The sequence below is a fragment of the Somniosus microcephalus genome, chromosome 10, assembly GCF_052327205.1.
Source record: "Somniosus microcephalus isolate GS21.2 chromosome 10, FLI_Smic_1.0, whole genome shotgun sequence".
Taxonomy (NCBI): Eukaryota; Metazoa; Chordata; class Chondrichthyes; order Squaliformes; family Somniosidae; genus Somniosus; species Somniosus microcephalus.
The window spans coordinates 194,563,783-194,591,713 of record NC_140996.1 but is presented as its reverse complement, the minus strand read 5'-3'; the positions used below and the strand labels follow the sequence as shown (position 1 = coordinate 194,591,713).

At 45.2% G+C, this 27,931-nt stretch overlaps 1 protein-coding gene across 3 annotated transcripts in view; it reads left to right on the top strand.

Moving 5' to 3' along the window:
* Positions 1–27,931, top strand: part of LOC147111966 (periostin-like) — a 94,091-nt gene that overhangs the window by 50,018 nt on the left and 16,142 nt on the right. For 2 of the 3 annotated variants that reach the window (XM_085999398.1, XM_085999396.1), the window contains exons 10-17: positions 518–666; positions 8,878–9,014; positions 9,803–9,933; positions 13,469–13,599; positions 14,557–14,659; positions 16,098–16,165; positions 18,839–18,884; positions 27,777–27,854. In XM_085999398.1, the coding sequence (XP_085855524.1) occupies positions 518–666; positions 8,878–9,014; positions 9,803–9,933; positions 13,469–13,599; positions 14,557–14,659; positions 16,098–16,165; positions 18,839–18,884; positions 27,777–27,854 (843 nt within the window). The remainder of the gene's footprint in view (positions 1–517; positions 667–8,877; positions 9,015–9,802; positions 9,934–13,468; positions 13,600–14,556; positions 14,660–16,097; positions 16,166–18,838; positions 18,885–27,776; positions 27,855–27,931) is intronic. The other variant, XM_085999397.1, reaches the window with a different exon arrangement.

Sequence of the window (27,931 nt, the reverse complement as noted above, 5' to 3'; positions counted from 1 at the left end):
ATTGTAAGATTAATTGATGAGGGAGGAGCATTCATCATCAGTAATCCTTTTAAAAATCAAACCATTAAAAAGAATCCTGTTCAACTGGTTGATATCCTTTAGTTTCATTTTTTGTGTTTCGATGGCTTGTTCAGTTTTTTTTTAACTGGTGATAGTGATTGATTTGAACAATTGGAATCTGTCTGTTTGAGGGAATCAAGTTAGCAGATCACATCTCTAAGCATCCTGGGTTGATGATTGTACCTACTTACATTAATGTAGTTCACTCACATGACATGCCTGGTAATCCCTCCAAACAACTTCTCATAATGTAAGATGTAATTATTATTTAAGCAAGTATATTTGAATGAACAGTAGTAGATGTTGAATAAACAGTCATCGGGGTGAAAGGGTGATTAGTCTATATCATTGTAACAATTCGATTTATAAGTGTACACATGTGACGCCCCCCTCCTTCTCCTCGTGGCTAATCAGACTATTCAGTTCGAAGGTTATCTTTTCCTTTTCTATTTGACAGCGGAAATTATGGGACTTGATCAGCGATTACTGAAAGTAATCCTACAAAACCATGTTCTGAAACTGAAAGTGATCCTCAATGAGTTGTACAATGGACAAAAGCTGGAGACATTGGGAGGAAATTTCCTCAGAGTTTTTATCTACCGCACTGTAAGTACACAAGGGCGGAATTTCTATGTGTGTGTTCCTGGGGTAGATCCCTTAAAGTGTTGTTCCTAGGTGCAAGTCTGAGGTGTAGTTCCCATGACTTCCATTATGATTTCCCAATACGCATACCCTGCAAGCAAAACTCCCGCAAGACTGTGCAATGAAAATCTTCATCCCTAGACCTCTTCATTTAAATTGCACTTTTATTCCTTGTATTTTTATGCAATGCTTTTAATAAGTAATGATGTAAGAGCAATTTTGAAGAAATACTGAATCTGGAATTTTGAAGTTCGGTAACTCCACATTGCTCAAACAAAGCACCCAGGTATTGGGAAATAGTTAAAAGCAATAGAAGGCTGTTGGAAAAAAATCAGGTGGTGAAAGAATATTCTTATTTATAATAGTGCCAGTTTGGGTACAATTAATCATTTATAAAAATTAGAAAATGCTGAAAATATGCAGGAGGTTCATCAGCATCTATAAGCGGAAAAGACCGGTGAATGTCCAGGTGCAATAACCCATTTGTGAGGACTGAAAACTGCAGGATAAGCAATGTCCTTAGAAGAGTTGGGGGAAAAAAAGAAGGGAACAATAGATATTCCAGCCACAAAGGGCTGGATGTTGCAGGGGGTCAGCGGGCGGGATGGGATGTGAAAGTTTCTTTTCCCAAGCGGGTTGGGATCCTGTTGTGAACCCACCGCCAAACTCCTTTACTAAATGTCGGGTCTGTCAGCGCTGAGCAGACCCGACACGCAGCGGTGGGTTCACGGTGGGGGACCCAATTCAGGTAATTTGTGGCTTGTTTAAAGCCACTTAAGAATGAATTTCAGCTCACCTTCTGCATTTGACAGCTCGCCCACGGGGTCCACGCTGGTGATGGGCCACGTCTGTCAAGCTGAGGAGGGAGGTCAGTGGCCATTGAATCAGCTGTTGAGTTGACAGCTTCAAATGTACAGTAAAAGCTCCCACCTTACAGAGATATCTTCCCTCAGCCACAACAGATTGAGCATGCTGCAAGACTTTACACACGTCTCCATCCAGTCTGACCTCATTAGCTCTCTCACCATTCACAGATCGTTTCTGTCATCTCTACTTGACCTGCCATCTATTCCATCAGCATGGGTGCCCTTTATACTCTCTCACCTTGGTCCTCAGAATCCCATCACGATCAGCAGCAACACCAGGCACACCAGCAGAACCAACAACACCAACCTTCTCCGCAATCACCTGATGCTGCACAGGACAGAGGGCATCAACACCCGACCACATTGCTGCCCAGGAAGCCAGGAATGGCCGCACCATGGCCAGATTTACTTCACTTGATGCTGTACACCCTGGCTGCCACATAATGTGCCAGGTTGGCACTACCCTGCACCAACACCATAAAGCATCCCTACAATGCCCAAGCCATTCCTTTCACACTTATCACCATTGTGGGGTGTACCATTATGTCTCACCATTCACAGCAACTCACTAAGCCACTTTCAAAGGTGCACACTAATCTGTCCAAGAACGCAAAGTGTTGAAAATAAATGTTTCAATGTTTGACACCACATTAACAGAAACTTTACATGAACATTGCATAAAACACCCAAGTGCCTACCCTTGTGTGTTGTTAGTTGGTATGATTGCACTAGGATGAGGGGGAGTGTGAGGGGTGGCTAGTGAGATGGGGGTGTGATGATGTTGATAGAGAGGGATGTGTGGAGGTGCAAGGTAAGTTGGTGTGAGTAAGGATGTGCAGGAGTAGGGTAGGGAAGGCAGAGTGATAGGAATGTGATGAGTGGCACAGCAGGATGAGGTTGAGTGTGGCTTTGTACTAACATTTCCTGATCTAATGAGAGCATTGAAACATTTGCAGCACTGCACCCAGGTCCTCCTGACCACAGCTTTGCTTGTGCCCTGCTCTGTAATGTGCAACCAGGCTGTCTTGATCTTCTTAGGAGGTCTCTTTCACCCATGGGAAGGGAAGAGGACCTCCCTGTGTGCTGTGACTCTCTCCATAAACAAAAGGAGGGAGTCATGGGAGAGTCTGGGTGCAGCCGTACACCTCTGTGCAATGATTATCAGTGTTTGCAGCACCTCAATGCTATAGAACACTAACAGCACAAACATCAAAAGAAATTTGGCCATGATCCCTTTAAGGAAACTGGCTGATGGTGCGTCATCAAATGATGTCACCAGACTCGCTTCTTCGAATTGGCCTGGAGGGCAAGCTTAACAAGCCCAATCTGGGGAAATTCATTTCAGAGGCCAGGATGGAGACAGCAGCGGGGTCGAGACCCGCCACCGACGTTGCCCGCCACGGACCCGGCAAGGTTCGTAAACTTGCGGCCAAAGAATGGGTAAATTATCTAAAAATCTGCTCAAAGAAAAGCAGGAAATTGTAAGATTATATAAAAAATCATCTCAATGTGACAATGAAATGAGAATAATATAACACGCAAGTAGTTATGGTATTGAAAAGATCTGGGCAAAGCCTCCACAAGGAAAAAGCAAGAACATTAAGAAATCATTTTTTTTATATCCCCCTGCTGATTCAGGAGGTCTAAAAAATAAACAGAAAATGCTGGAAGCACGTAATAAATAATGGGTCAATGCCATGCCCATCCCCCGTTAGAACTGTATTCTTATGAAAAGTCAATGCCTCAAATATAAACGTGTCTTCTGAGGCCTCTCGGCAGAGGAGAAGATGCCATTTCTCCAGGGTTTCCGCGAACCTCCCATCGAAGTTACAGTGGGCAATTGGAGAAACACTTGTGGAAATACAACCCCGAAATTTCTAAATACTTTGATGCAGAGAAAATGATTAGAAGCAGCCAGCATAAATTTCTGAAAGGAAGATCGTGCTTCACAAACATGATCAAGTTCTTCGAGGAGGCAACAGATATGGTGGATGGGGGAAATGCAGTGGATGTGGTGTACATGGACTTTCAGAAGGCCTTTGAGTATTGGAGAAGATTAAGTGGTATGAAATTAGGGGGAGGGTAGAAAATTGGATTAAAAACTGGTTAGAAGGGAGGAAACCGAGAGTAGGAGTTGAAGGTAATGTCTCAGAGTGGTTGGATGTGGCTAATTCTAACTATGATCACAGTGATTGTTAAGAGTTTTAGTAAAACTATTGCATTGGCCGGGTGACAGGTTTACCCTTGAACTTTAAATGCCATGTCAAAAAACCCTCAGGAAGCAAGTCGCAATAAAAATGGCAAGGAATCAGAATCCATTCAACAAAATAATTTCATCAAGAAAACTGTATTGAGTAAATACTTTGCAGTTGCAACTTTTAAAACATTATGTTGGAAAAATTCAGTTGGTTGCGCCTCCCATTAGCGCCTTAAGAGGGCGCTAATGGGGTGCAAAGCAACTAGCGCCTGGGCGCGGCGATTTTTGCACCGCTCGCGAAATTTACTGGACATTTTGCGGCGGCGCTAAACAATGCCGGCCGATCTCCTGCGCACGCAGATCTTGACGTCATTCGAGAGTGCAATGCCCTTGTGACGCCCCGGAATGGAAATTGAATGGTGCCCCCCTCCTTTCCGCCTGGTGCAACCAACGACAGGTTGACTGGAACGCTTCCCAGTTGCTGTGGGGCTGGGGGGGCGCTATTTAAAGGGGGCCTCTTCCTGGCTTTTGTGTGGTAGCCATTTTTGCACCACTCGTTCTGAGAGAGATAGAGAGATTTTGAGAGAGACAAAGAGAGAAAGAGAGACTTCTGCATTAAGTCAACGCTGTCTGAGGTAGTTTTGGCTTCTGACCATAACTTTGCAGGTACTTTGGTTTTTGACCTTCATAACTTTGATTGCCTAGATACTATGGGGGCTGCAGTGGATGGGAACGTTGTCCTTCTCCATCACATTCAGAGGGCACAGAGACGCAGAGAGAGAGTGGCAATCATGGCCAGGCGGAGAGGGCCAACAGGCCTCTGTACAGGAGACCTTACCCTCCCAGGGTTTTTCGCCAACAGTTCTCCTACAGTAATATGTCTCAGGAGCAGTGTTTGCGAAGGCTGCGCTTCAGCAAGGAGGTGGTCACTGAGCTCTGCCACCTGCTTCAGCCAGATCTGCAGCCTCAACTGAGGAGCAGGGCGTCTCTGTCGGTGGCAGTGAAGATAACAGTGGCTCTGAGCTTTTATGCCACCGGCTCATTTCAATCAGCTACTGGGGACATCGCCAATATCTCCCAGTTTGCGGTGCATTGCTGCATCCGTCAGGTCACAAATGCCCTCTTTAAAAGGAGATGAGTGTACATCTCTTTCCCCATGACCCCGGACAAGCAGCAAGAATGTGCAACGGGCTTTGCGATGATAGCGGGCTTCCCCATGGTGCAGGGCGCCATTGACTGCACGCATGTGGCTTTGCATGCGCCGCAAGAGAATGCCGAGGATTTCTGCAACTGAAAGAGCTTCCATTCCTTAAACGTTCAGTTGGTCTGTGACCACAGACAGCTGATGCTCGCTGTCAATGCCCACTTTCCTGGCAGCCACGATGCCTTCATCCTGCGCCAGACTTCTGTAGCAGACCTTTTCCAGGCACCGCTTCACCCAGGAGGTTGGCTTCTCGGGGACAAGGGATATCCTCTGTGCACCTGGCTGATGACACTGCTCCGTACGCCCAACACCCCTGCTGAGCTGCGATACAACGAGAGCCATCAAGCTACCAGGAACATCGTTGAGCACACAATCGGCGTGCTCAAGCAATGGTTCTGCTGTCTGGACCATTCTGGAGGAGCCCTTCAGTACTCGCCTTAGCGAGTCTCCCACTTCATTGTTGTGTGCTGCATGCTGCATAACCTTGCAATCCTCAGGACCCAGCCAATGCCACCAGGCATTGGAGCACCAGCAGAGGAAGAGGAGGAGGAAGATGAGGAGAATGATCATCAGCAGCACCAAGGCAAGAGGGAGGCACACAATGTACAAAGTGGAAGGGCCGTCCGTCAAAGGCTCATAGCAAGTCGCTACTAGGCCCCTGCTGAGGAAATGGCTTCTGCCATTCAAACAACCTGAATGAAACCATCCCACAACCCCTAAGCCGGTCAAGGCAACAATGATTGCAAAGACCAAACATGTACATTTTGAATACAGAAACTTCTTCATTTGACAAACTCTGTGTGTCTCATTTCTGCATGACAAACTAATAGAAAGAAACACAAAAATAAACAGTCATTAACATAACTAGCTCTCACAATCTGGAGACAATGTCCAAAACAGTTACAAAAATTTGACCACGAACCTCGGCCTTTAATAAAACAATGAAAAACATTTTGTCACTTTTTTCCCTTCGAGGGTGATCTCCTTCCCTTGCAAAATTCCCCCCTTCCCACCCTGCAGCTCCTCTGTAATGGGACCCCAGTGGCTGGAGCAAGGCTGGTGGAAGGCTGCTGATTGTCACAACCTGAGACTGGAGATGTCCTTGAAGGACAGCCTCGACCAGCTCTGGGCCTGGAGGGCCCGGCTGCAGACTGCACCAACTCTGCATGGGCGGCAGCAGTCTGTCCTACAGGCGGTGGCAAGTGCAGTGGAGAAGTGACAGTGGTGGCAGCAGGAATGCTGTCATCTTGAGAGAGGACAGCAACTCCCTGCTCGACCGACACACTGGCACTCCCACGGGGCAGCACTTCAGCATCCGGAGCAATCTGATGGAGCACAGATTGCTGGCCTGCTGTGGCGTGGTGAGAGCCCTGGGGAAATGTGCCCGATCCAGTGAGGGTGGGAGCATTCATTGCACGCGTGGCCTCAATCTGTGTCTGCATGAGACCAGCCAGTGACTGCATTGCAGCACTAAGCATTTATGTGGCATCTGCCTGTGCTACAGCGAAGTGCTCCACACTCCTTGCCAGTGATTCAATGGATTTGGGCACCCTTGCCACTGCAGCCATGAGCTCAGTGTGCCTGTGCTCCGCCTGGGCACTCATTTCAGCGAGGACCCACTCCTCCTCTGCGTCCAGTGCAGCAGGACTCGATGGCATACTCTCCCTCCGGGGAGAAGGCCCCCGAGCTTCCCTACCCCCATTGCGTTGCTGCAGCCTGCTGGGTCCTGGAGCTTCACCCTCATCAGACCATTCCCCCCTACTCCCCTCCAGGGAAGACGTGTTCCCAGTGTGGGCATGGGTTTCCTCAGGAGAGGGTGGCGCTGATGCTCCGGCTTCCTCTTGCCTTCAGCTTCACTCCCACTGGCAGCTTGAGGGCCCGTCTCCTCACCTGGTGAATCACCATCTGAAAGCAGGGAGTTACAAGAGTGGCTTTAGCGTGAGGACAGGGTGGCAGCAAGGGAGGCATGAGTGCAGCGATTTAGTAATTAGGATTGAAAGCGTCAAAGGCTGGTGTTGTGAGGAACAAGTGGAAGGAGAGAGGACAAAAAGGTGATGACCTTACTATTGCTGTCCAGAACGGGATCGGCGTCTCCAGTGGCGACGGGACCAATCACCCGGCTTGCCACAATCCTCTGGACGGGCACCTCAAGATCGCTGAGGGGTTGCAGCTGAGGCCGCCCTCCACCCGTCCGTTGCTGCTGTCTCCTATTATGAGATAGCTTGGCCTGCAAGAAAAAGGACGGCGTCTGAGTAAATATACAGCCATGGTCTTGCCTGATGTGCCTCCAATAGTTGAATAGCCCTTCTTGTATGCAACCATGGTCTTGCCTGATGTGCCTCCCATAGTTGAATAGCCCTTACTGTATGCAGCCATGGTCTTGCCTGATGTGCCTCCCATAGTTGAATAGCCCTTACTGTATGCAAAGTGTGGAATGTGCGTGTGTGTTTGATGAAAGGGTCATAGGTGTTGGATGAGTGTTGGGCATTGGCGCTTTTAAGACCCTCTGGCCATAAAGTAAGGTTGAGATGGAGGGATGGAGAGGTTTTGAAAAAAAGGCACTCACCCTGACGACCCGAGTGAGGTCGTTGAACTTTTTCCTACATTGGAGATGGGTCCTAGGCACCATGCTGCTTGAGGAGACTCTCTGAGCCACCTCCCTCCACACTCTTTTGTACTCGCGTGGCAAAAGCCTCCTGCCACTCTCTGGGTACAGTATAGATCTTCTGCGCTCCACCGCGCCAACCAGAGCCTCCAAGGCCCGCTCGCTGAAGCGCTGTGCTCGCTCCCTGGCCCTCTCCATAGTCCTTGGCTGCAAGATTTAGCCACAGGTCTGCCCAGGCCGAGATTCAAGGCTCCAATGAGCAGGGTGTGGCTGCAGAGCAAGATCGACCCCTTTAAGAACTGTCCGGCGCCAGTGTGTCTGTGTTCCATCGCTAACTGACAGCACCTGCGCTGCGCCCGCCCTCTGAGGTAGCACCTCGCTCCTCGGCCTTAGCACCTTAAGAGAGGTGTGAAGCGCCTGATTTAGCGCTCCAATCACCTCCAGGAGCGATAAAAGCCAAGTTTGCTGTCAGAGGCGATAATTAGCGCCAGGCGCTAAACTTTGCGCACCGCCAGTAATGGTGCCCCAAATGGGGCGATACTGAATTTTTCCCCCCATGTCATTAGGGGGCAGAAGGGCTCTAAATATATTGAAAGGCTGTCATAATTCATGGGCCGAAAACATTTTCCTGGATAGCCCATGGAATTTTTATAATTCAGTTCTATTAGTACTAAGGATACATTTTTGGCAAGGTCATTTTTTTTCATCAAGAAAAATGTTATAAATTGCTGGGAGTTGATTGAATTTTATAAACCAGAACAGTATTGAAGTGAGACTAATTGCAGCTTTTATTCCTCAGTCATCTGCATTGCAAAATCCGACTAGATTCCAATGCTTGAAATGACCTAACTCGGGATCTTGGTGCGTTCACAATCCTTTTGATGCAAAAAAGAAATGTGTGTGTGTGTGTTTAATTAGGGTAATAGCATAGTCAATGAATAAAGATGAAATAAAGCTTTTGAGAATAATGCTGCTTTCGGCCCATCAGATCTGTGCCAGTGACGCCTCTGCATTTGAACCTGTAAAGTGTCCATGAGAGGTACATACTGTAACTTTATTGATGAACCTGCCAAACATTGCTGTTATTTTAACATATTTACTTCAATATAAATCATCCAACAATGTCTCATAGCAGATATAAAATAGCTTTTGCTCTGTAAGTAAACCAAGGGAAATGTTAAGTCTTCCTTGATAAAAACACTTCCTTTTAAGGTACCAACGAATAAATAACTTCCTTTTTTGAACTAAGACTATGTTAAAACTGTCAGGCTAATTAAGTGAGTTTGCATTTGCTTCCTGGCAGGCGGTTTGCATTGAGAATTCCTGCATGGTCCGAGGCAGCAAGGAAGGAAGAAACGGTGTCATTCACATGATCAGAAAGGTCATAGTTCCTGCAGAGAAGTCAATGCTGCAACTTCTGAGAGATGATCCTCGCTTTAGGTAAGTATTGAGTTGTTCCAGCTGTTAGGGTTTGGGAAAGTCCTTTTGTCACTTGGTTACTTCATGGGAAACGATAGGCCAATTGTTTCAGATGTGGCACTAGCACTTGTGTAACTGAACGAAGCAAGGAATGCGCATGCGATATCCGCACACGCGGCAGTAGATTTTAACTTCTGGCTGGCAAAGCGTGCCAGCCACCCGCCCGTTTCTGGCGGCGAGGAGGCTGGAGCCATTTTGAGGTCTGGACCTCATTTAAATCGAACCGGCGAGCTGTTGGGCATCAAACGGACATCTTGATGGATTTGGGCTGATGCAATATTGGGTGGGCTGGAGTCCACCCGGTTGGCAGCAAGTCCAGGGGTGGGGGTGGGGGGTTCATGATCATGGAATGGGGGGAGCCCAGGGCGTCAGTCACCCAGATTAATTTTGTGGGGACCTGTGGAGCATTCCTACATAGAACTAAGAGAAATACAATAGCTGACGTTACAGACTAAGGGAACCTTGAACCTTGAACCATGTGACTGCACACACTTACACTCGTCAACTTATTGAAAAGATTTCCACTTGCTGCAGTAAATTTTGACTGGGTTGGTTCAGCAGGGAGTAAAAGAATACAAAATCGTTGTTAATGCCGAAGAGATATGAACTGTTCTGTTTGGGTCCTCAACATGGATCTTCATATTAGAGAAAGCTAAGTGGGATGAATGCCCTTATCCTATTTATATCTTCCTCATATTTTCCTCCTGTCAACGAATTTCCACTAAATTTCTGGTTACTTTTCTTATCAGCATATTCCTGAATCTGGCAGAATCTGCAGGTTTGACGGAACTGCTCACTGAAGGAGGAGACTGGACTTTATTTGTTCCAACCAACGATGTATTTGAAAATCTTTCATCAGCTGAGCTAAAGGAGTTGACAAGTAAGAATTCAAAGATTTAAGAATCCATTTGAAAGGTTTCAGTTTTTTTTTAAACATTGGGTTCTAAATTTAACATCGTTGCGTCTATTTTATGGGCCTAAAACAGGTGCAGCGATAACTGATTGAGCGATGCAGAGGTCCTGTCCACATCTGCACGAGAACTTGGGCCACTGCTAAATTGGTCGGGGCCATTTTTTAGGCGGCCCTGACGGCATCCGGAATAGAGCACAGGCCTAATTTCAATCCTGAAATGAGGCTCCAGCCCTCGTTTCTGACCCTGACTCCTAAATTTCTTTGCTCTAGTCGGAATTTGCGATGCGCAGGTCTTGAGCAGCTTAAAGGGATGGCTGGAGACTGCTCTAAAAAAGGCGCTTAAACTTTAAAAATGTTGCTTTGTTTTGGAGTCGGCAAGAGTGGCCACTACCGGCTCACCTTCGTCCCCCCCACTCCCCACCTCTCCCGATCGCTCCCCCCTAGACTGACCTCTGGGTCTTGGGGCGGGACAAATTGACTGGCGCCTGCAGCATGCGTGATCTATTCTGATGATTCTTTACTTCGGTCCTTGGGTCTTTCCGTCACCGCAGGCCTCTGGAATCACGTCAGGTTTGGGGCATTAAGGAATTTTGTCCCAATTTTCTTTTATTGTTCTGGTTCTGTGTTAAAGTGCAGAGGCCTATTAATTAATATTTATTCCCAAGGTGTCGATAGATTATCGTTAACTTCAGGTATATTACTAAAATGTTATCTTGGTTTGGTTGATTGTGCTCACGGTCTGCGTTAGAATGTTGTGGGTTCAAGCCTCAATACAGACTTGAGTATGTAATGTAGGCTGAAGGGGAATTGCATTGTCAGGGAGGTGTAAAAGTGGGACTTTATCTACCTGCCTTCTCTGGTGGACATAAAAGATCCCATAACAATATTGGGAAAAAAGTAGGGCAGCGTGCTGGCCAGCATCCATCCCTTGACCAAAATCAGATGACTTTGTTTATTCATTCAATTTGATGTACTGGCCAATATCGCTTCCTCAACCAGAAACAGCTTATTTGTTCAATTGTTCATTCGGTGGCCTGCCAATATTACTCCCTCGACCCGAAACAGATTATTTGCTGATTCATTTGTTCTTTGTGTGGTAACTGGCTGTTGCAGTTGCCCACATAACAGGAGTGACTGCATTGCAAAAAAATGTTTGTAAAATGCTTCGGGACTTCCTGAGGACGTGATAAGGTGCTGCTTAATGCAAGTTCTTGTGGTTTCATCTATTTCTCTGAAAGTAATCATGTAAATACACTGGCAGCTTTCAAGTCCCGGGGGAGTGCTTTTTGTTTAAAGTATGGAGACAAATCAGGGGCCATTTTCATCTGCCTAAAGTCCCTTTCGCACTGAAAAAGAGGGTAGAGACAGACAAAAATAATAAAATAAAACCTTCCGATCACTGGCCATTTTCAAACAGGCCTCGAAATGGGCACCCAGCGCTCCCATCCGAAACAGAAGGGAGCCTCATTTCAATATTTAAATCAGGGTCCTACATCTGATTCTTCCATTCTCTCTCCCCCCACTGCTGGCTGGGATTACTACCCTCCCCGCCCCGCTGGCTGGGATTACTCCCCCCCGGCCCCGCTGGCTGGGATTACTCCCCCCCCCCCCCGCCCCGCTGGCTGGGATTACTCCCCCCCCCCCGCCCCGCTGGCTGGGATTACTCCCCCCCCCCCCCGCCCCGCTGGCTGGGATTACTCCCCCCCCCGCCCCTGCTGGCTGGGATTACTCCCCCCCCCCGCCCCTGCTGGCTGGGATTACTCCCCCCCCCCCCCCCCCGCTGGCTGGGATTTGCCCCCCACCACCCTCCCCCACCCCCCACTGGCTGGGATTTGCCCCCCACCACCCTTCCCACCCCCCCGCTGGCTGGGATTACTCCCCCCACCCCCCGCTGGCTGGGATTACTCCTTTCCCCCCCCGCTGGCTGGGATTTGCCCCCCACCACCCTTCCCACCCCCCCGCTGGCTGGGATTACTCCCCCCACCCCCCGCTGGCTGGGATTACTCCTTTCCCCCCCCGCTGGCTGGGACTTGCCCCCCACCATGCTTCCCCACCCCCCCGCTGGCTGGGATTGCTCCTTCCCCCCCCCCGCTGGCTGGGATTGCCCCCCACCACCCTCCCTCACCCCCCGCTGGCTGGGATTACTACCACCCCCCTGCCCCGCTGGCTGGGATTACTCCTTCCCCCCCTGCTGGCTGGTATTGCCCCCCACCACCCTCCCCCACCCCCCGCTGGCTGGGATTTGCCCCCCACCACCCTTCCCCACCCCCCCGCTGGCTGGGATTGCTCCCTCCCCCCTGCTGGCTGGGATTGCCTCTCACCCCCCCACTTTAAGTATGCACTTTCGGCTGGACTCCACAGAGGAACCGTTCGATTCCCTGCCCTCCCGATCAGTGAGCTGCCTGTCACCACTCATTGAGTGCTGGCAGCTCGCCAATATTATGTAGATGAGGTGCGAGAATGAAAATGGTTCGTGCCTCCTGCTAGTGCCATCAGGTGGCCATAGGGGATGTCCCACCACCACACCCGCACCCCCTCGTCTGCCCAACTAATACCAGTGTTAACAATTGGCCCCACCATTTCCAGTCTCCTTCTTGCCACTCTGGTGACATGACTGTTTTTGAAGAGTCACCTCGGTTCTGAAGTAGAGCCATTCATTTTCGTGGATGTTTACAATTTTACACTAGCCTGGGGACCAATCAGAAGCTACTCAAACATGTAAAAAGTTGCTACTGACTGCTTATGCTGCACATTTGCCTGTAGCTTGTTTACCAGGGGTCTATTGGGTGAATCAAATCAAATCATGTATGAACAATGGGTAATATTTATAATAAAGCAATACGTTTTAGGGATATATTATCGAAGGGGTTTGGAAACATTTCTATGCTAGGTACGCACTAAACCCGTCAGAAAAAGTTAGGGCTTGTCCATTTTAATGTAAGAGGAGTTTTATTGCCAAACCACCTTTCTGGCACTTTTACAAGTGTGGAGCCTCATTCCTGGAGATTTAAAAAATTAAATAATGTTCTTTTACCTTTTCTTTCTGTCTCTTTGATCTCTCTCTCTTAATCCCATCTTTATTTCCTTCTCTTTATTTCACTTTCTGTACATGATATGGCATTGAATTAAATATTCTTAAATGACTCTTTCGGGGTTAGACTCTGCGCTGCTCATTAAGAATTCTTCAATCTGATTGGTTAAGGAGACGCACAGTCACTTGCCCTGTTCACACAGGTCCCAGATCCCCTGTAGAGGGCACCGCGCTGAAACTGATTTCTAGTTACCGCAAGTTCAATGCAAAAGCCCATAGCAAGTCTGTGGGCAAGTGCAAGTGTAATGAACGGCAATGCAGTTCATTCGCCAATGACCGGAAAATCTGGGCAATTGACCCGCACAGTCTGGCCAAGCGCTCAAGCCTTGGGCTTCTCCGCTTCCAATTAGAAATTTCTCAGAAATTAACTTCGAGAGAAAAGTAGACTGAAAATTGTTATTTGTTTTACAGGTGATAAAAATGCTCTCCGACACATCCTCCTGTACCACCTCCTCAAAGGAGTTTACATCGGAGGCGGTATTGAATATGGAGTCACAAATATACTGAAATCGTACCAGGGCAGCAGAGTTATGATAAAACTGGTAAGTTTCACCTCTATCCCTTGACTAGATGTACATTTCAGCCTAGTTTACTTAAAGCTGAAAAACTCCACAACACATGTTCAAACAAATCCTTGTTATACATTGAGAAAAGATGTTTTTTAATCAACAATTAACACTTAAGCATTCTAATACTAGGCATCTGTTTTTATTGGCTAAGTAATGAGCTGGCCAAAATCTTAGCTGGTAAAATGACAGCCTAAATGCTATCCTGTAGGGAAAATTTTAGCAAGGAAAAATCGATTAGATTTTTACTGGTATAAATGATAACATAGACCTGTATAGAGCACATGTTCTTAATACACGGAACATCTAACCTTCTCACAGAGCAAAGTCTGAGTCACCACATCTTGATCTGTTCCAGGTCCTTCAGCAAGTCAGTAAAAACCTGAAAGCATTGACTATTTACTGCCCTACAGTTCCATGGGTGCGGAACACCCTTAGTACTTCACCTAAGTGCCCATTAATCATGTGTGAGCCTTGACAATGAATGTCAGCAGTCTTTATAACTATGGTGAGGAAAGGAATGGTGGGTATTTGCAGCCAAGGACTACCTGCCCTTCCCCTCCCCCGCCCCTTTGTTTACATGCATTTGTAACTGGGATTGCTGAATAACGTTCAGGAGTGAGAACTCTGGGCTATTTATCCTCCATGACCCAGAAATGCTGTGGACACTTGTAGCACTCGACTGCTGCCCCTGGCTGTGGTCAACTAATTCAGCACTGACCGGGGTTGAACCTGAGACCTTTGTGGTTTGTATGGCTCAGTTGCTCAATGGGTAAAATCACTGAACCATTAAGGGAGCCTTACTTAACTGATGAAACCAAGAAAGATCATCATTCACAAATTTAAAGTACATGGATCATCTATTGTAAAGAAAACACATTTTTGATTCAAGGCTGGGAATGCACTCGAGTCATCAATCCTCTTTGCTTTTAGGTGAACGACACAATGTTAGTAAATAACGTCAAGTCCAAGGAATCTGATCTCATGGCAAACAATGGTGTTATTCATGTGGTCAACTCTTTACTCTTTCCAAAAGGTAAGTTTTCTGTTCTCTATATGATGGGTTACAGAACCTCTTCCAATCTTTCAATTGGTGAAACCTGAAAGGATTCATTGCTAAATGGACCCTTTCAATCTGTCTGCTGCCTGTCCATCTGTTCATGTGTGCTTCAGAACGGTAGTGGGCCTGCATTGGAATTTCCTCAGGTGTTCTTCCGATCTTTGCCTCCCCCCACCCCCGTGACTTTGGTGGTAAATTGGCACAAACTCGCTTTACATAGTTTATCTGGGGTTTCCTCTAATCTCCTGCCAAAGTTACAGCAGCTGATCAGGAGAACCCCAGAGGAAATGTTTGGTGCTGATATCTTATCTTAACATAAGGTGAAGTTTCACAAAACATTTGCCTGATTATAGATACAATTCGAGCATGACCTTTCTGGCTATTCCAATCCAAGAATTAAAAAAAATTTTTTTTTCATCTGAACCATTAAAATACACTAGGCACCTTGTTCTTTGCCAACATAACAACAGACACTAATCACTTCAAAAGTGTGTGAAGGGTTTTGAGATGTTTCAATGGTGGCATATTTCATAATGGCATGAATGCAAGTATTTTTTTCTTGTTTATTTTCTCAGGACAAAGAGTCTTGTGTACTTGAATTATCTGTACAAATGGTCAGCCTGTGTAAATTCCACTTTGTGTGAGATGAGCTAATGCCACCACCACATGAATCTAACCATAATCCAGCTTCCTTCTGAATTAATATGGATTAATCCACAATTTTTACCAAAAGAAGCGTGACCATTTTTGACTTGTGAGCCTGAGCAGTAAATGTTGGCACTCTACTCAATCATAGGAGGGAATCACAGTCTTGCTCAATCCCAACAACCACACATATACACTTTTTCAGGATAGATCAGTGGCTAGCAACCAATAATAAGCAGCACAAGGACTGCAGCGGTTCAAGAAGGCGGCTCACCACCACCTTCTCAAGGGCATTTAGGGATGGGCAATAAATGCTGGCCTTGCCAGCGACGCCCACATCCCAGGAATGAATAAAAAGAAAGTCAGGAACAGGAAAAGTAACTGACATTTTCCCCACTTCAGTCAAAGGATGCAAAGGCTAATTGTAGATCCTCACTATCGCCCCAGATACCTCAGCAGCAAGGATTGAACTGGACACCCTCCTGCTCTATGGTTCAGCACAACACAAAATGGCCACTGGGCATTGGATGAGCTTGTCATTTTTTTGTATTTTTCTCTACTGTGGGCAAACTGCAAACTTTGATAAGTGTTACATGACTGGACATTATTAGTTGACATAATTCACTATTATGTTTTAATCACCAGTTATGAATGCTGTTTTTTGTCTTCATTATTAATATAACTGATTATTAGAGTGTGACAATATTGAATGATTATATACATTAATGAATTAAGGTCATGACTTTAAATCTTTAATCCATTTCAACAGATCTTCCTGTAGGAAGTGACTATCTGTACAGAATTCTTACAAAAATAATCAAGTACATTCAGTTTAAGGTACGTTTTTTTTAAATTAAAATTGGAATGGCAAAAGATTTGAGCCAAATAAATGTATTATATAACACTTTGAATTAGCACAAATAAATACTGCTTAAATAAATGATATGTAACAATCAGCAATGAGATACAATCAATATCATTACAGAGAGGGTGGCCAGTTTACTTGTAAGCAACAAATTCACAAGTGTGTTCGGGCTGGTTCCTTGGGTGGAGATATTGATCATATCTTAATGCTGACAAGAAAGAATTCTCTTTACATGATATACTTAAAATATATTTTTACATTAATTTATGTTTTTATGATCTTCCAAATTTGCAGTATAAAATATATCTCGACAATCCCCAGGACATTAGTATGGTGTAATAGAATATCTTGCATTTGCCCACTAAAGGTAGCTAGAAATCATGATTTTTATCCGCATCAATGATAAGTTTAGGATTTTATGACCTTGAAATCATGCTGTCATAAATAACTGGGAACACTTTCCAAAACTAAAGAGAGAGGCTGCACCTAAACCAAGTGGGAAGAGTGACTTGCAAATAACATTGAGGCAGCAATCGAATAATCATTGAAACTATATAGGTTGTGAATTGAGGGGCGGGAGAGGGGTTTGAGGGCAGGGAGGAAATGGGATCCCAGATGAGACTTATCGCAGGGGACAAGCTAGTCAACAGGCTGGTATGGACATAAATACCCAGAGAGCCATGTGTGAGCTGGAGACTAGAAATAGGCGCACAAGGGGGAACTTGACAGGAGATAAGATATACATGAATACAAGAAACATTAGGAACACAGGGGTCCCTTTTTTGACTTTCGGGTGACTAACCGGTGGAGTGCGCTGGTCAGCAGACAATTCCGGCGACAAAGAGGCCCCTGTGATTTTAAACCCCGGCACTATTTAAATCTGGCCAGCGACATGTGGGGTGCCAAACAACTTGCAGGATTGAGGCCTCAAAATTGGGCTGGTGCGATCGCTGGCAAGGTAAGTTGCGGGGCAAAGGGGTCCTGATCGCGGACAGTGGGGGTCCCAAGGTGACAGTGGTTCAGATTATTTTTGCGGACCCCCAGAGGAGCAGGACCCAAAAAAACAATTTGGCACTTCTCTTTAGCGGGCCTCTTTGATTCCATCGACCAAGGCACTGCACAGGCTCCAACCAGTTCGAACCTAAAATGAAAAGCGGGGCTCTATTTATGTCATAGGACTCCAATTTCCATTTTAAAAGGGGCCTATTGCATGAATCAAGCGGGTGCTTTGGACACCCTTTCACAAGCTGTCCCGATACACTACCCCATGCTTCATACCTAAATTATTAGCTGGTCAAATAAATTCAGCAGCCTGTTGCTGTTCAATCCTGGCTGCATTGCTGGTGCTAATGGGGCGGTAAGGCTACTGACTCCATTTTGAGACCATTACCGCGCCATTAACGCCAGGCAAAGGCGATTAAAATCGACCCCACAATGTCCGAACTGGAGGCTGTTGTAGCAATAGAAAACTACAATATAGTGGGAATATCAGAAGTGTGGATAAATACTAAAGATGGCAGTGAATATAACATTCAGAGGTATTATTGGATGTTCAGAAAAGACGGAGGTGACAAAAGAGGAGGTGGTGTAGCCTATACATGAGATACCTGGAAAGTAAATAAACTTGATCCTGTGGAATTGAGGGGGTGGGGAGTGCGTAAAGCTACAGAATAAACTATTATGGGTAGACATCTCTAAAGTGAAAAAAACCCAAGATAATACGAGAAGCATTCTACAGACCTCAGATCAACATAAGAAGGGGGACAAGTTGCTCTGTGAAGAGATAAAAAGGATAGATGAGAGCAGGAAAGTTATTTTAATCAACCAAATATAAACACAGATGTTTTGAATCAGAGAAGAACAATGTAATGCATGACAGTTTTATGACTCAGAAGCAGTGTTCATCTTGACCTGGTATTTGTAAATGATGTGGATAATATAGAGGAAATAGAAGTCATAGCACCCTGGGGAACAGTGACTATAAAATGTTAAAGTATTTTATGATCTGGGTGTCAGAAATGTCTAAACAACAATCGGGTGGATAACTTTAAAAGGGCTAAATTCAATGAAACGAGGAAACAACTACAGTAAATAGATTGGCAGAGATTTTTCAACAACAATTCACTGGAGGAAAGTGAAACACCTTTGAAAGTATAATGCTGAGCATGCAGGATAAATACATTCCAAAACTTAACAAGCTAACGAAGCAAACCCAAAATTGATGAACAAATTCAAAGTGGGAAATTACCTCTACAAATCCTATAGGGGAAACCCTCTGAGATATCTGTGCTCTTCCAATTCTGGCCTCTTGCGCATCCCCGATTATAATTGCTCAACCATTGGTGGCCGTGCCTTCTTTACCTAAGCCCTAAGCTCTGAAATTCCCTCCCTAAACCTCTCTACCTCTCTTTCCTCCTTTAAGATGCTCCTTAAAACCTACCTCTTTGACCAAGCTTTTGGTCACTTGCCCTAACTTCTCCTTATGTGGCTCGGTGTCAAATTTTGTTTGATACGCTCCTGTGAAGCACCTTGAGTCATTTTACTACGTTAAAGGTGCTATATAAATACAAGTTGTTGTTATTATATTATATGAATAACATAATTATACAAGGTCTCTTTTTTGTTCCATTGCTTTCTTTGTATAGTTTATCCCGGGTTACACGTACAAAGAAATCAGACTGCCCATCATCAGTAAGTTCTTTAACTATTAGCAGTAATTTTGAAAGTTTGAAATTCGTTGTATTGTAATTAATGCTTTTTGCTACAAAACATCTATTTGTCCTTTTTTTAATTAATAGTTTAAGATTTAAGATACAAAAAATGACATTAGGTGGTATAAAACAAAGAAAAAATAAAGCAAAATGCTAAAACAGAAAGCATCAGAGGATGAAGGGGTCATCTGAGGTGTCTGCTGTCGCAATATATGTTTGTCATGGGATCAAGACTCGCCTGTCTTCACGCTGCACTGTGTTGAACCCAGACTATCGTCAATTCCAATGATCTGAGAAGGGACTGCCAAATTCAAGTCTCGGTCCGTCCCTTGGAAAATCTTTCAGGAGTTACAATTGCCAGGATTCCCCTACACGATCCCACCCAAAATCAGGCAGGATCACGGCGCAGAATGAAGGAAAATTCTGTGAGTGAAGTCTGCTGCTGCCTCACTCTGTCCTCACTGGGACTGCTGCTGGCCTCTCCTTCCCTGCCTGATGATGGAAATGGAAGCTGGGGGTTAGTGGCGGGGGGTGCGGGAGGGGGAATCTGGGTTGTGGAGAACAGGGCCCAGGTTCCCAGAGGATTTCCCTCCTATCTATTTTGATTACCTCTGCTTCCTGGGGCCGCCATGGGGAAGGGGGCAGTAAGTCCCGGGTAGCAGTGATAACAACCCTGAGTCCTCCCTGTAGAGGAAAAGGGCATTGTAGCAGCTTCCTCGGCCTCAAATCTCACCCCACTTGCCAGGATGCCAATTTCTGGATCTCCAGGGCTCTTCTGTCCTTTTAAATTCCTGGAAATTTCTTCTGATTCTGCCTTGCCAGAACACTGCTACTGGGAGGAGAATTCTGGTTCATGACTCTTTATCAGAAACTTCTCATTTCTCTCTGATTTTTCCTGTTTTGGAGTGTAATCGTCCAAGGTTGGTAATTACTGAGTATGTTGTCACTCGAGCATGTGAGTGTAACCTGGACCATAGTCTCCAGTTTAACAGCAGTCTGTTTTTCCTTGGTTTTGCATGTCCATATCATGGGGATGGACTCCAAAGATTGACAGTAATGTTTATCCTCGGGTTTAACCATGGTTAAAGGGATTACTTGGAGGACGACCAAGAAAAATGCCCTCAAGAGATTAATAAACTTTTGAGTTCTTAGTTTATCCTGTTTTCTATCAAATGGAGCACAAACAGAATGATATGAAAACAATTTAAAAGGCCTGATGTAACTTTGATGGGAATCCACATAATGACAACTTCTGCAGGCCTATGAATAAAAGGCAGTAACTGAAGAGATAGAACAGGAACAGTTTTATAACCAATTGCAAGAGATGTTATGCCAAGTTCCCAGGCGTGAACTTCTCCTGCTTATGGTTGCTTTTAAATTGTGAATGCACTCTTGTCCGTATGCTGGTCTTGGATTGGCATGCAATTGCATGGAAAATTAAAATAGAAGAATTTGAAATTTATATAGCACCCACCGGTGACGGAAGTAAAGCCATATTCTAACCTGGAGCTCACCAAATGGGATGACTGAAAGATTAATAAATTAGTTGTGACAAAAGGACACCGTACCTCTGCATGGAAGGAAAGGGTATGCTGACCAGTTAATATTGGACCTGATTATCGCTTTGCTGTAGCTGAAGTGCAGATGAAAATGACAAGAAGAATGGTCACAATATGAACTTGAATGTACTGAAGGAATCAATGAAGCCCATTTCATGGTGGTAATAGGCAGACAATTTGCCCTAGCTGAGGAAGGACATAGAAACATAGAAGATAGGAGCAGGAGTAGGCCATTCGGCCCCTCGAGCCTGTTCCGCCATTTAATGAGACCATGGCTGATCATCCAAATTCAATACCCTGTCCCTGCTTTCTCCCCATATCCCTTGATCCCTTTAGCCTTAAGAAATATATCTAACTCCTTCTTGAATATATTTAATGAATTGGCCTCAACTGCCTTCTGTGGTAGAGAATTCCACAGGTTCACCACTCTCTGGGTGAAGAAATTCCTCCTCATCTCTGTCCTAAATGGCTTACCCCTTATCCTTAGACTGTGACCTCTGGTGCTCGACTCCACCACCATCGGGAACATCCTTCCTGCATCTAGTCTGTCGAGTCCTGTTAGAATTTTATAAGTTTCAATGAGATCCCCTCTCATTCATCTAAACTCTATTGAATATAAGCCTAATCGACCCAATCTCTCCTCAAACGTCATTCCTGCCATCCCAGGTATCAGTCTGGTGAATCTTCACTGCACTCTCTCCATGGCAAGAACATCCTTCCCCAGATAAGTTGACCAAAACTGCACACAATACTCAAGGTGTGGTCTCACCAAGGCCCTGTACAACTGCAGCAAGACATCCTTGTTCCTGTGCTCGAATCCTCTCGTTATGAAGGCCAACATACCATTTGCCACCTTAACCGCCTGCTGCACCTGCATGCTTACCTTCAGCGACTGGTGCACAAGGACACCCAGGTCTCGTTGCACTTCCCCTTTTCCCAATCTATTGCCGTTCAGATAATAATCTGTCTTCCTGCTTTTGCCACCGAAGTGGATAACCTCACATTTATCCACATTGGGCAGATGCATGGCAAATGCAGTATAATCACCCAACCTGTCCAAATCAAACTGGAGTTTCTCTGCATCCTCCTCACAGCACACATTCCCACCTAGCTTTGTGTCATCTGCAAACTTGGAGATATTACATCTAGTTCCCTCATCTAGATAATTTATATATATTGTGAATAGCTGGGGTCCTAGCACCAATCCCTGCAGTACCCCACTAGTCACTGCCTGCCACTCGGAAAAAGACCCGTTTATTCCAACTCTTTGCTTCCTGTCTGCCAACCAGTTCTCTATCCAAGACACTATCTTACCCCCAATCCCGTGTGCTTTAACTTTTCATGCTAATCTCTTATGCGGGACCTTATCGAAAACTTTCTGAAAGTTCAAATACACCACATCCACTGGTTCTCCCTTATCTATTCTACCAGTTACATCCTCAAAAAATTCCAGTAAATTAGTCAAGCATGATTTACCTTTTGTAAATCCATGTTGACTTTGTCCGATCCTGTCACTGTTTTCCAAGTGCTCTGCTATTACATCTTTTATAATGGACTCTAGCATTTTCCCCACTACCGATGTCAGGCTTGCCAGTCTATAATTCCCTGTTTTCTCTCTACCACCTTTTTAAAATAGTGGGGTTACATTAGCTATCCTCCAATCCATGGGATCTGTTCCAGAGTCTATAGAATTTTGGAAGATGACCAGCAATGCATCTACTATTTCTAGGGCCACTTACTTAAGTACCCTAGGATTATCAGGCCCTGAGGATTTATCGGCCTTCAATCCCATCAATTTCCCTAACACCATTTCCCTCCAAATACTGATTTCATTCAATTCCTCCCTCTTATTAGACCCTATGGCCTAGAAATTCATTAAGGCGCTGCCAGCTTTGCACCCAGTTAACGCCTAAAGAGTGATTTTGCGCCAGAAATGAGTTTGCGCAGATATTCAGCGCAGCGGTATTGGCGGCGGCAGCCGTTAGCGCTGCGCCGGCACCGATGACGTCATCGGTGTGCGCAGTGCCCCGGTTCCGCCCCGAAACCGGCCCGATACCCATATTTAGTTGCGGCCGCCTCCTCCGAAGCGGCCGCAAACAGCGACCAGAAAACGGGGCTGTCCTGCTGCCTTAGTGGGGCGCTTTAAAGCGGAAGGTGCGGCCGGCCGCTTTTTCGGCGGCCGCCTGCCCGCACCTCCTTCCCCGGCCTCCTCCACCACCCCCCCCCGCGGCATTGCCGGCTGCTTTCCACGAGCCCGGTACTTCTCCGTGGTGCCGGGCTCATTTGCCGGCACTATCCAGCGGCGATCTCCCCGTTGCAGGCAGCTCCCCCTTAAGAGAAGGAGGAGGCCTGCAGTACCGCAGCCTGCCGCTCCGCAGCGGCTGGCGCAGCGGCGCCAAGAGCGCTGATATTCAGTGTCAGCGCCCCAAGCGGAGGCGGGCACACCCTGGTATAGCGCCCGGTTCCGAATTGGGGCACTAACAATGAATATCTGACGATCGCTATAGGCTTCCCGCCCAGCGCTAACTTTTGGGCGCTAGCCAGCTGGCGGGGCCATAGTGAATTTCTAGGCCTATGTTCCCCAACATCTCTGGGGGGCTATTTGTGTCCTCCTTTGTGAAGACAGAACCAAAGTATGTATTTAATTGGTCTGCCATTTCTTTGTTCCCCATTATAAATGGCAAGCTTATGGAATTCCTGCAAGAATCTGTAGTATAGACAGCAAGGGAAAGGCTCAGTCCAAAGAGGCGAGAAAAGTAAATCAGAAAAGTGGCACAGGACTGAAGATTTTTTTTCTTCTGATAGAAGAGGTTAAGTAAACAAGAGGTACAAGTGACATAAACTGTGGGTAAAACTACTAAAAATGAGATCCAAAAATAATTTTAATCAAAGGTAGCAAGAACTTAGAAGTAAGATGGTAGTTATGAGTGAAAAACCACAAAGTGGATAAGGTAAACAGATGAGATGGAACTAAGAAGCTCTTTGATTGTAAGTAAGATCAGTGGAAAGATCATTTGATTCGAACCAATAAAGGACAAAGAAGAATGTGAGGAGCAAAGCATCTTGCCTGTCTGACAGTCGTGCTCTCAGTAGCAAACAGGGAGTCACCAGCTGCTGCTGATCAGACAATATGGTTGACATCAGGGCAAAGAAAGTAACATTGTTGGAGTGGGTAGCAAGAGAGATGCAGAGAAAAGTAATATTGGAGGAAGTAGAAATTAAGGCAGATGATGAGAGGAAAAGTCTTGGAAATATTTGGAAGCATTTAAAGATGAAGGGCCTGAAGCAGTATAAGAGTTTCATCGTATTATCAAAATGGTGAACGGGAAAAGTACCTGAAGTTTGGAAATTGACTGTAATTACACAAGAAGGTTAAGAAGGAGCAAAATAAGAATTCCAGAGGCATCAATCTGCTTGGAGTGCAGGGAAGATACTTGTAAGATTCACCTGAATGGAATCTGAGACATTTAGATGGAAAGTCAGTGTGGCTTCAGAAAGAGATGCTGATGTGCTGATTAGATCTTCACACTGAGACAGATGGTTGAGAAGTGCTATGAATCTAGGAATAACCTATGGATAGAAGTCAAATTGATCAATGATGGTCGGGAGTTGTTGGAGCGCTATGCAGTAGCTGCAAAAAATACCAAATTGCAAAAGCAGATATTCAAAGGAACAAAAGATTGTATGAGAATTACATAGAAAGATAGGAGCAGGAGTAGGCCATTCGGCCCCTCGAGCCTGCTCCACCATTCAATGAGATCATGGCTGATCATCCAAATTCAGTACCCGGTCCCTGCTTTTGCCCCATACCCCTTGATCCCTTTAGCCTTAAGAAATATATCCAACTCCTTCTTGAATATATTTAATGAACTGGCCTCCACCGCCTTCTGTGGTAGAGAGTTCCACAGGTTCACCACTCTCTGGGTGAAGAAATTCCTCCTCATTTCTGTCCTAAATGGCCTACACTTTATCCTTAGACTGTGTCCCCTGGTTCTGGACTCCCCGACCATCGGGAACATCCTTCCTGCATCTAGTCTGTCCAGTCCTGTCAGAATTTTATAAGTTTCAATGAGATCACCTCTCATTCTTCTAAACTCCAGCAAGTACAAGCCCAATCGACCCAATCTCTCCTCATACGTCATTCCTGCCATCCCAGGTATCAGCCTGGTGAATCTTCGCTGAACTCCTTCCATGGCAAGAACATCCTTCCTCAGATAAGGCGACCAAAACTGCACACAATACTCAAGATGTGGTCTCACCAAGGCCCTGTACAACTGCAGCAAGACATCTTTGTTCTTGTACTCAAACCCTCTCGCTACGAAGGCCAACATACCATTTGCCTTCTTAATCGCCTGCTGCACCTGCATGCTTACCTTCAGCGACTGGTGCACAAGGACACCCAGGTCTCGTTGCACTTCCCCTTCTCCCAATCTATTGCCATTTAGATAATAATCTGCCTTCCTGTTTTTGACACCACAGTAGATAACCTCACATTTATCCACGTTATATTGCATCTGCCATGTTTCTGCCCAATCACGCAACATGTCCAAATCATCCTGGAGTTTCTCGACATCCTACTCACAGCACACACGCCCACCTAGCTTTGTGTCGTCTGCAAATTTGGAGATATTACATCTAGTTCCCTTGTCTAGATCATTAATATATATATTGTGAATAGCTGGTGTCCAAGGACCGATCCCTTCGCTACCCCACTTGTCACTGCCTACCACTCGGAAAAAGACACGTGTATTCCAACTGTTTGCTTTCTGTCTGCCAACCAGTTCTCTATCCAAGTCAATACCTTGCCCCCAATCCCATGTGCCTTAACTTTACACGCTAATCTCTTATGCAGGACCTTATCGAAGGCCTTCTGAAAGTCCAGATACACCACATCCACTGGTTCTCCCTTATCTATTTTACCAGTTACATCCTCAAAAAATTCCAGTAGATTAGTCAAGCATGATTTACCTTTTGTGAATCCATGTTGACTTTGTCCGATCCTGTCACTGTTTTCCAAGTGCTCTGCTATTACAGTTTTTATAATGGACTCTAGCATTTTCCCCACTACCGATGTCAGGCTTACCGGTCTATAATTCCCCGTTTTCTCTCTACCACCTTTTTTGAATAGTGGGGTAACATTAGCTACCCTCCAATCCATGGGTACTGTTCCAGATTCCATCGAATGTTGGAAGATGGTCAGCAATGCATCTACTATTTCTAGGGCCACTTCCTTTAGTACCCTAGGATGTAGATTATCAGTCCCTGGGGATTTATCGGCCTTCAATCCCATCAATTTCCCTAACACCATTTCCCTACAAATACTGATTTCTTTCAGTTCCTCCCTTTCATCAGACCCTATGTTCCCCGGCATCTCTGGGCGGTTATTTGTGTCCTCCTTTGTGAAGACAGAACCAAAATATGTATTTAGTTGGTCTGCCATTTCTTTGTTCCCCATTATAAATTCCCCTGATTCTGACTGCAAGGGGCCTACGCTTGACTTCACCAATCTTTTTCTCTTCACATATCTATAAAAGCTTTTACAGTCAGTTTTTATGTTCCCTGCAAGCTTACTCTCATATTCTATTTTCCCCTTCTTAATTAATCCCTTTGTCCTCCTTTGTTGGATCCTAAACTGCTCCCAATCCTCAGGATTACTGCTTTTTCTGGCCAATTTATATGTCCGCTCCTTGGATCTTTTGCTATCCCTAATTTCCCTTGTTAGCCACGGTTGAGTCACCTTTTTTGTTTTATTTTTATGCCAAACTGGGATGAACAAATTCTGTAGTTCATCCATGCGGTCTTTGAATGTTTGCCATTGCCTATCCACCGTCAACCCTTTGAGTGACATTCCCCAATCAATCCTACCCAACTCATGCCTCAGACCATCGTAGTTTCCTTTATTTAAATTTAGGATCCTAGTCTCTGAGTCAACTACTTCATTCTCCATCTTAATGAAGAATTCGATCATATTATGATCGCTCCGACCCAAGGGGCCTCATACAACAAGATTGCTAATTAATCCTTTCTCGTTACATAATACCCAGTCTAAGATGGCCTGATCTCTGATCATTGAAATGAAAGTCAATGCACCCTGTCATATTATCACCCATCGTGATCAGTATTGCCATGGATCACATTATGAGTGAGGCAATGTGAAGTAAAGATACTAAAGGAAGTCGGCATGAGGCTGGATTATACAGGTGATGTTGCCATTCTCGTTGGATCCTTGATTGGCACCATCATAATGACTAAGCAGCATTGTAATGAAAGAAAGAAAGAAAGAAGGTTCAACATCATCTTCCTGCAGATCTATGCTTGTAGTACAGGGATGAAGAAAATCTGAAAAAAGTGGACCTCGATGGTGAGGAGATGGAAGTGGTGGGTGAGTTATATGCCTGCAAAGTTTTATGCTTGATGAAGAGGGCTACTACAAAAAATTAGAAGAATTACACTAACGTGGTATGGGGTGTTTTTTCACAGACTATGGATCAGTAAGTAGAAAGGAGAGTGAACAATGCTAGTTTATGGTTCAGAAAGGTGGACCCTGTCAAAAGGACAGGAGCAAAGTTGGGAAGTTTTTGGAACACATAGTGCAAGGAAGATAATTATTATCGGATAAGAAGTAATGAAAAGAACTTAACATAGTTATAGTGACAGAACAAGAAGGTACCAATTATGGCAAGAAATTTGAGTTGAACACGGCATGTGTCCCATATGGCCAAAGATTGATAGAAGTGGTCATAGTTTGGGGGAAAAAAAGCTATGTAGACAAAGGGACTGTGTAATGGAAGACCAGAATGGAGGACTGAGGATGGGGGATAGCTGAAGGGAGAATGTCACCAGAATTTATAGCATCCATGGTCTGCTTGGTTATGACACCTGCTGATTAAGTAATTACGTGAGTTTACTGTCAATGTCTACTGAAATCCCATGAGGAATTACTGTGCATGGCACAAAAAAAATTAAATCCACTTAATTCAGTAACTAGTACAGTAAAGAGAGTGCATCCAATAAAATGATGAAACAGAGTGCAATTGTTTACAAGCTACCTTTTTATTCGTTTATTCAAATTTATTTTTGACAGTGACTTCTGCGTAACAATCGACTCAATCTTAAGTTCAGTTTAGTTACTGAGACCTTTATGTATTATTATAAAATTTGTTGTATTTAATCATTTCAAAGCTGTCTGTCCACAACCGTGGGAGTATGACTCGGATCCCAGGTTGCTATTAAACTGGAGGAAGTGGTGATCGATTAATGTATTATAGCTTGAGGGTACCTGCCGTTAAATCATATTGTCCTTGCATTTTCAGCTCGTATTATCAAGGTCATTTCTCAACCAAACATTACCAGAGAGATTGGGACAACCATTACCCGAGTGATTCCATATGGTAGATACACATTCACATGCACTGTATCTGCAACAGCTGCTCCTTCTTTGCCTAACTGTTCTTTCCCTAATCTTTCC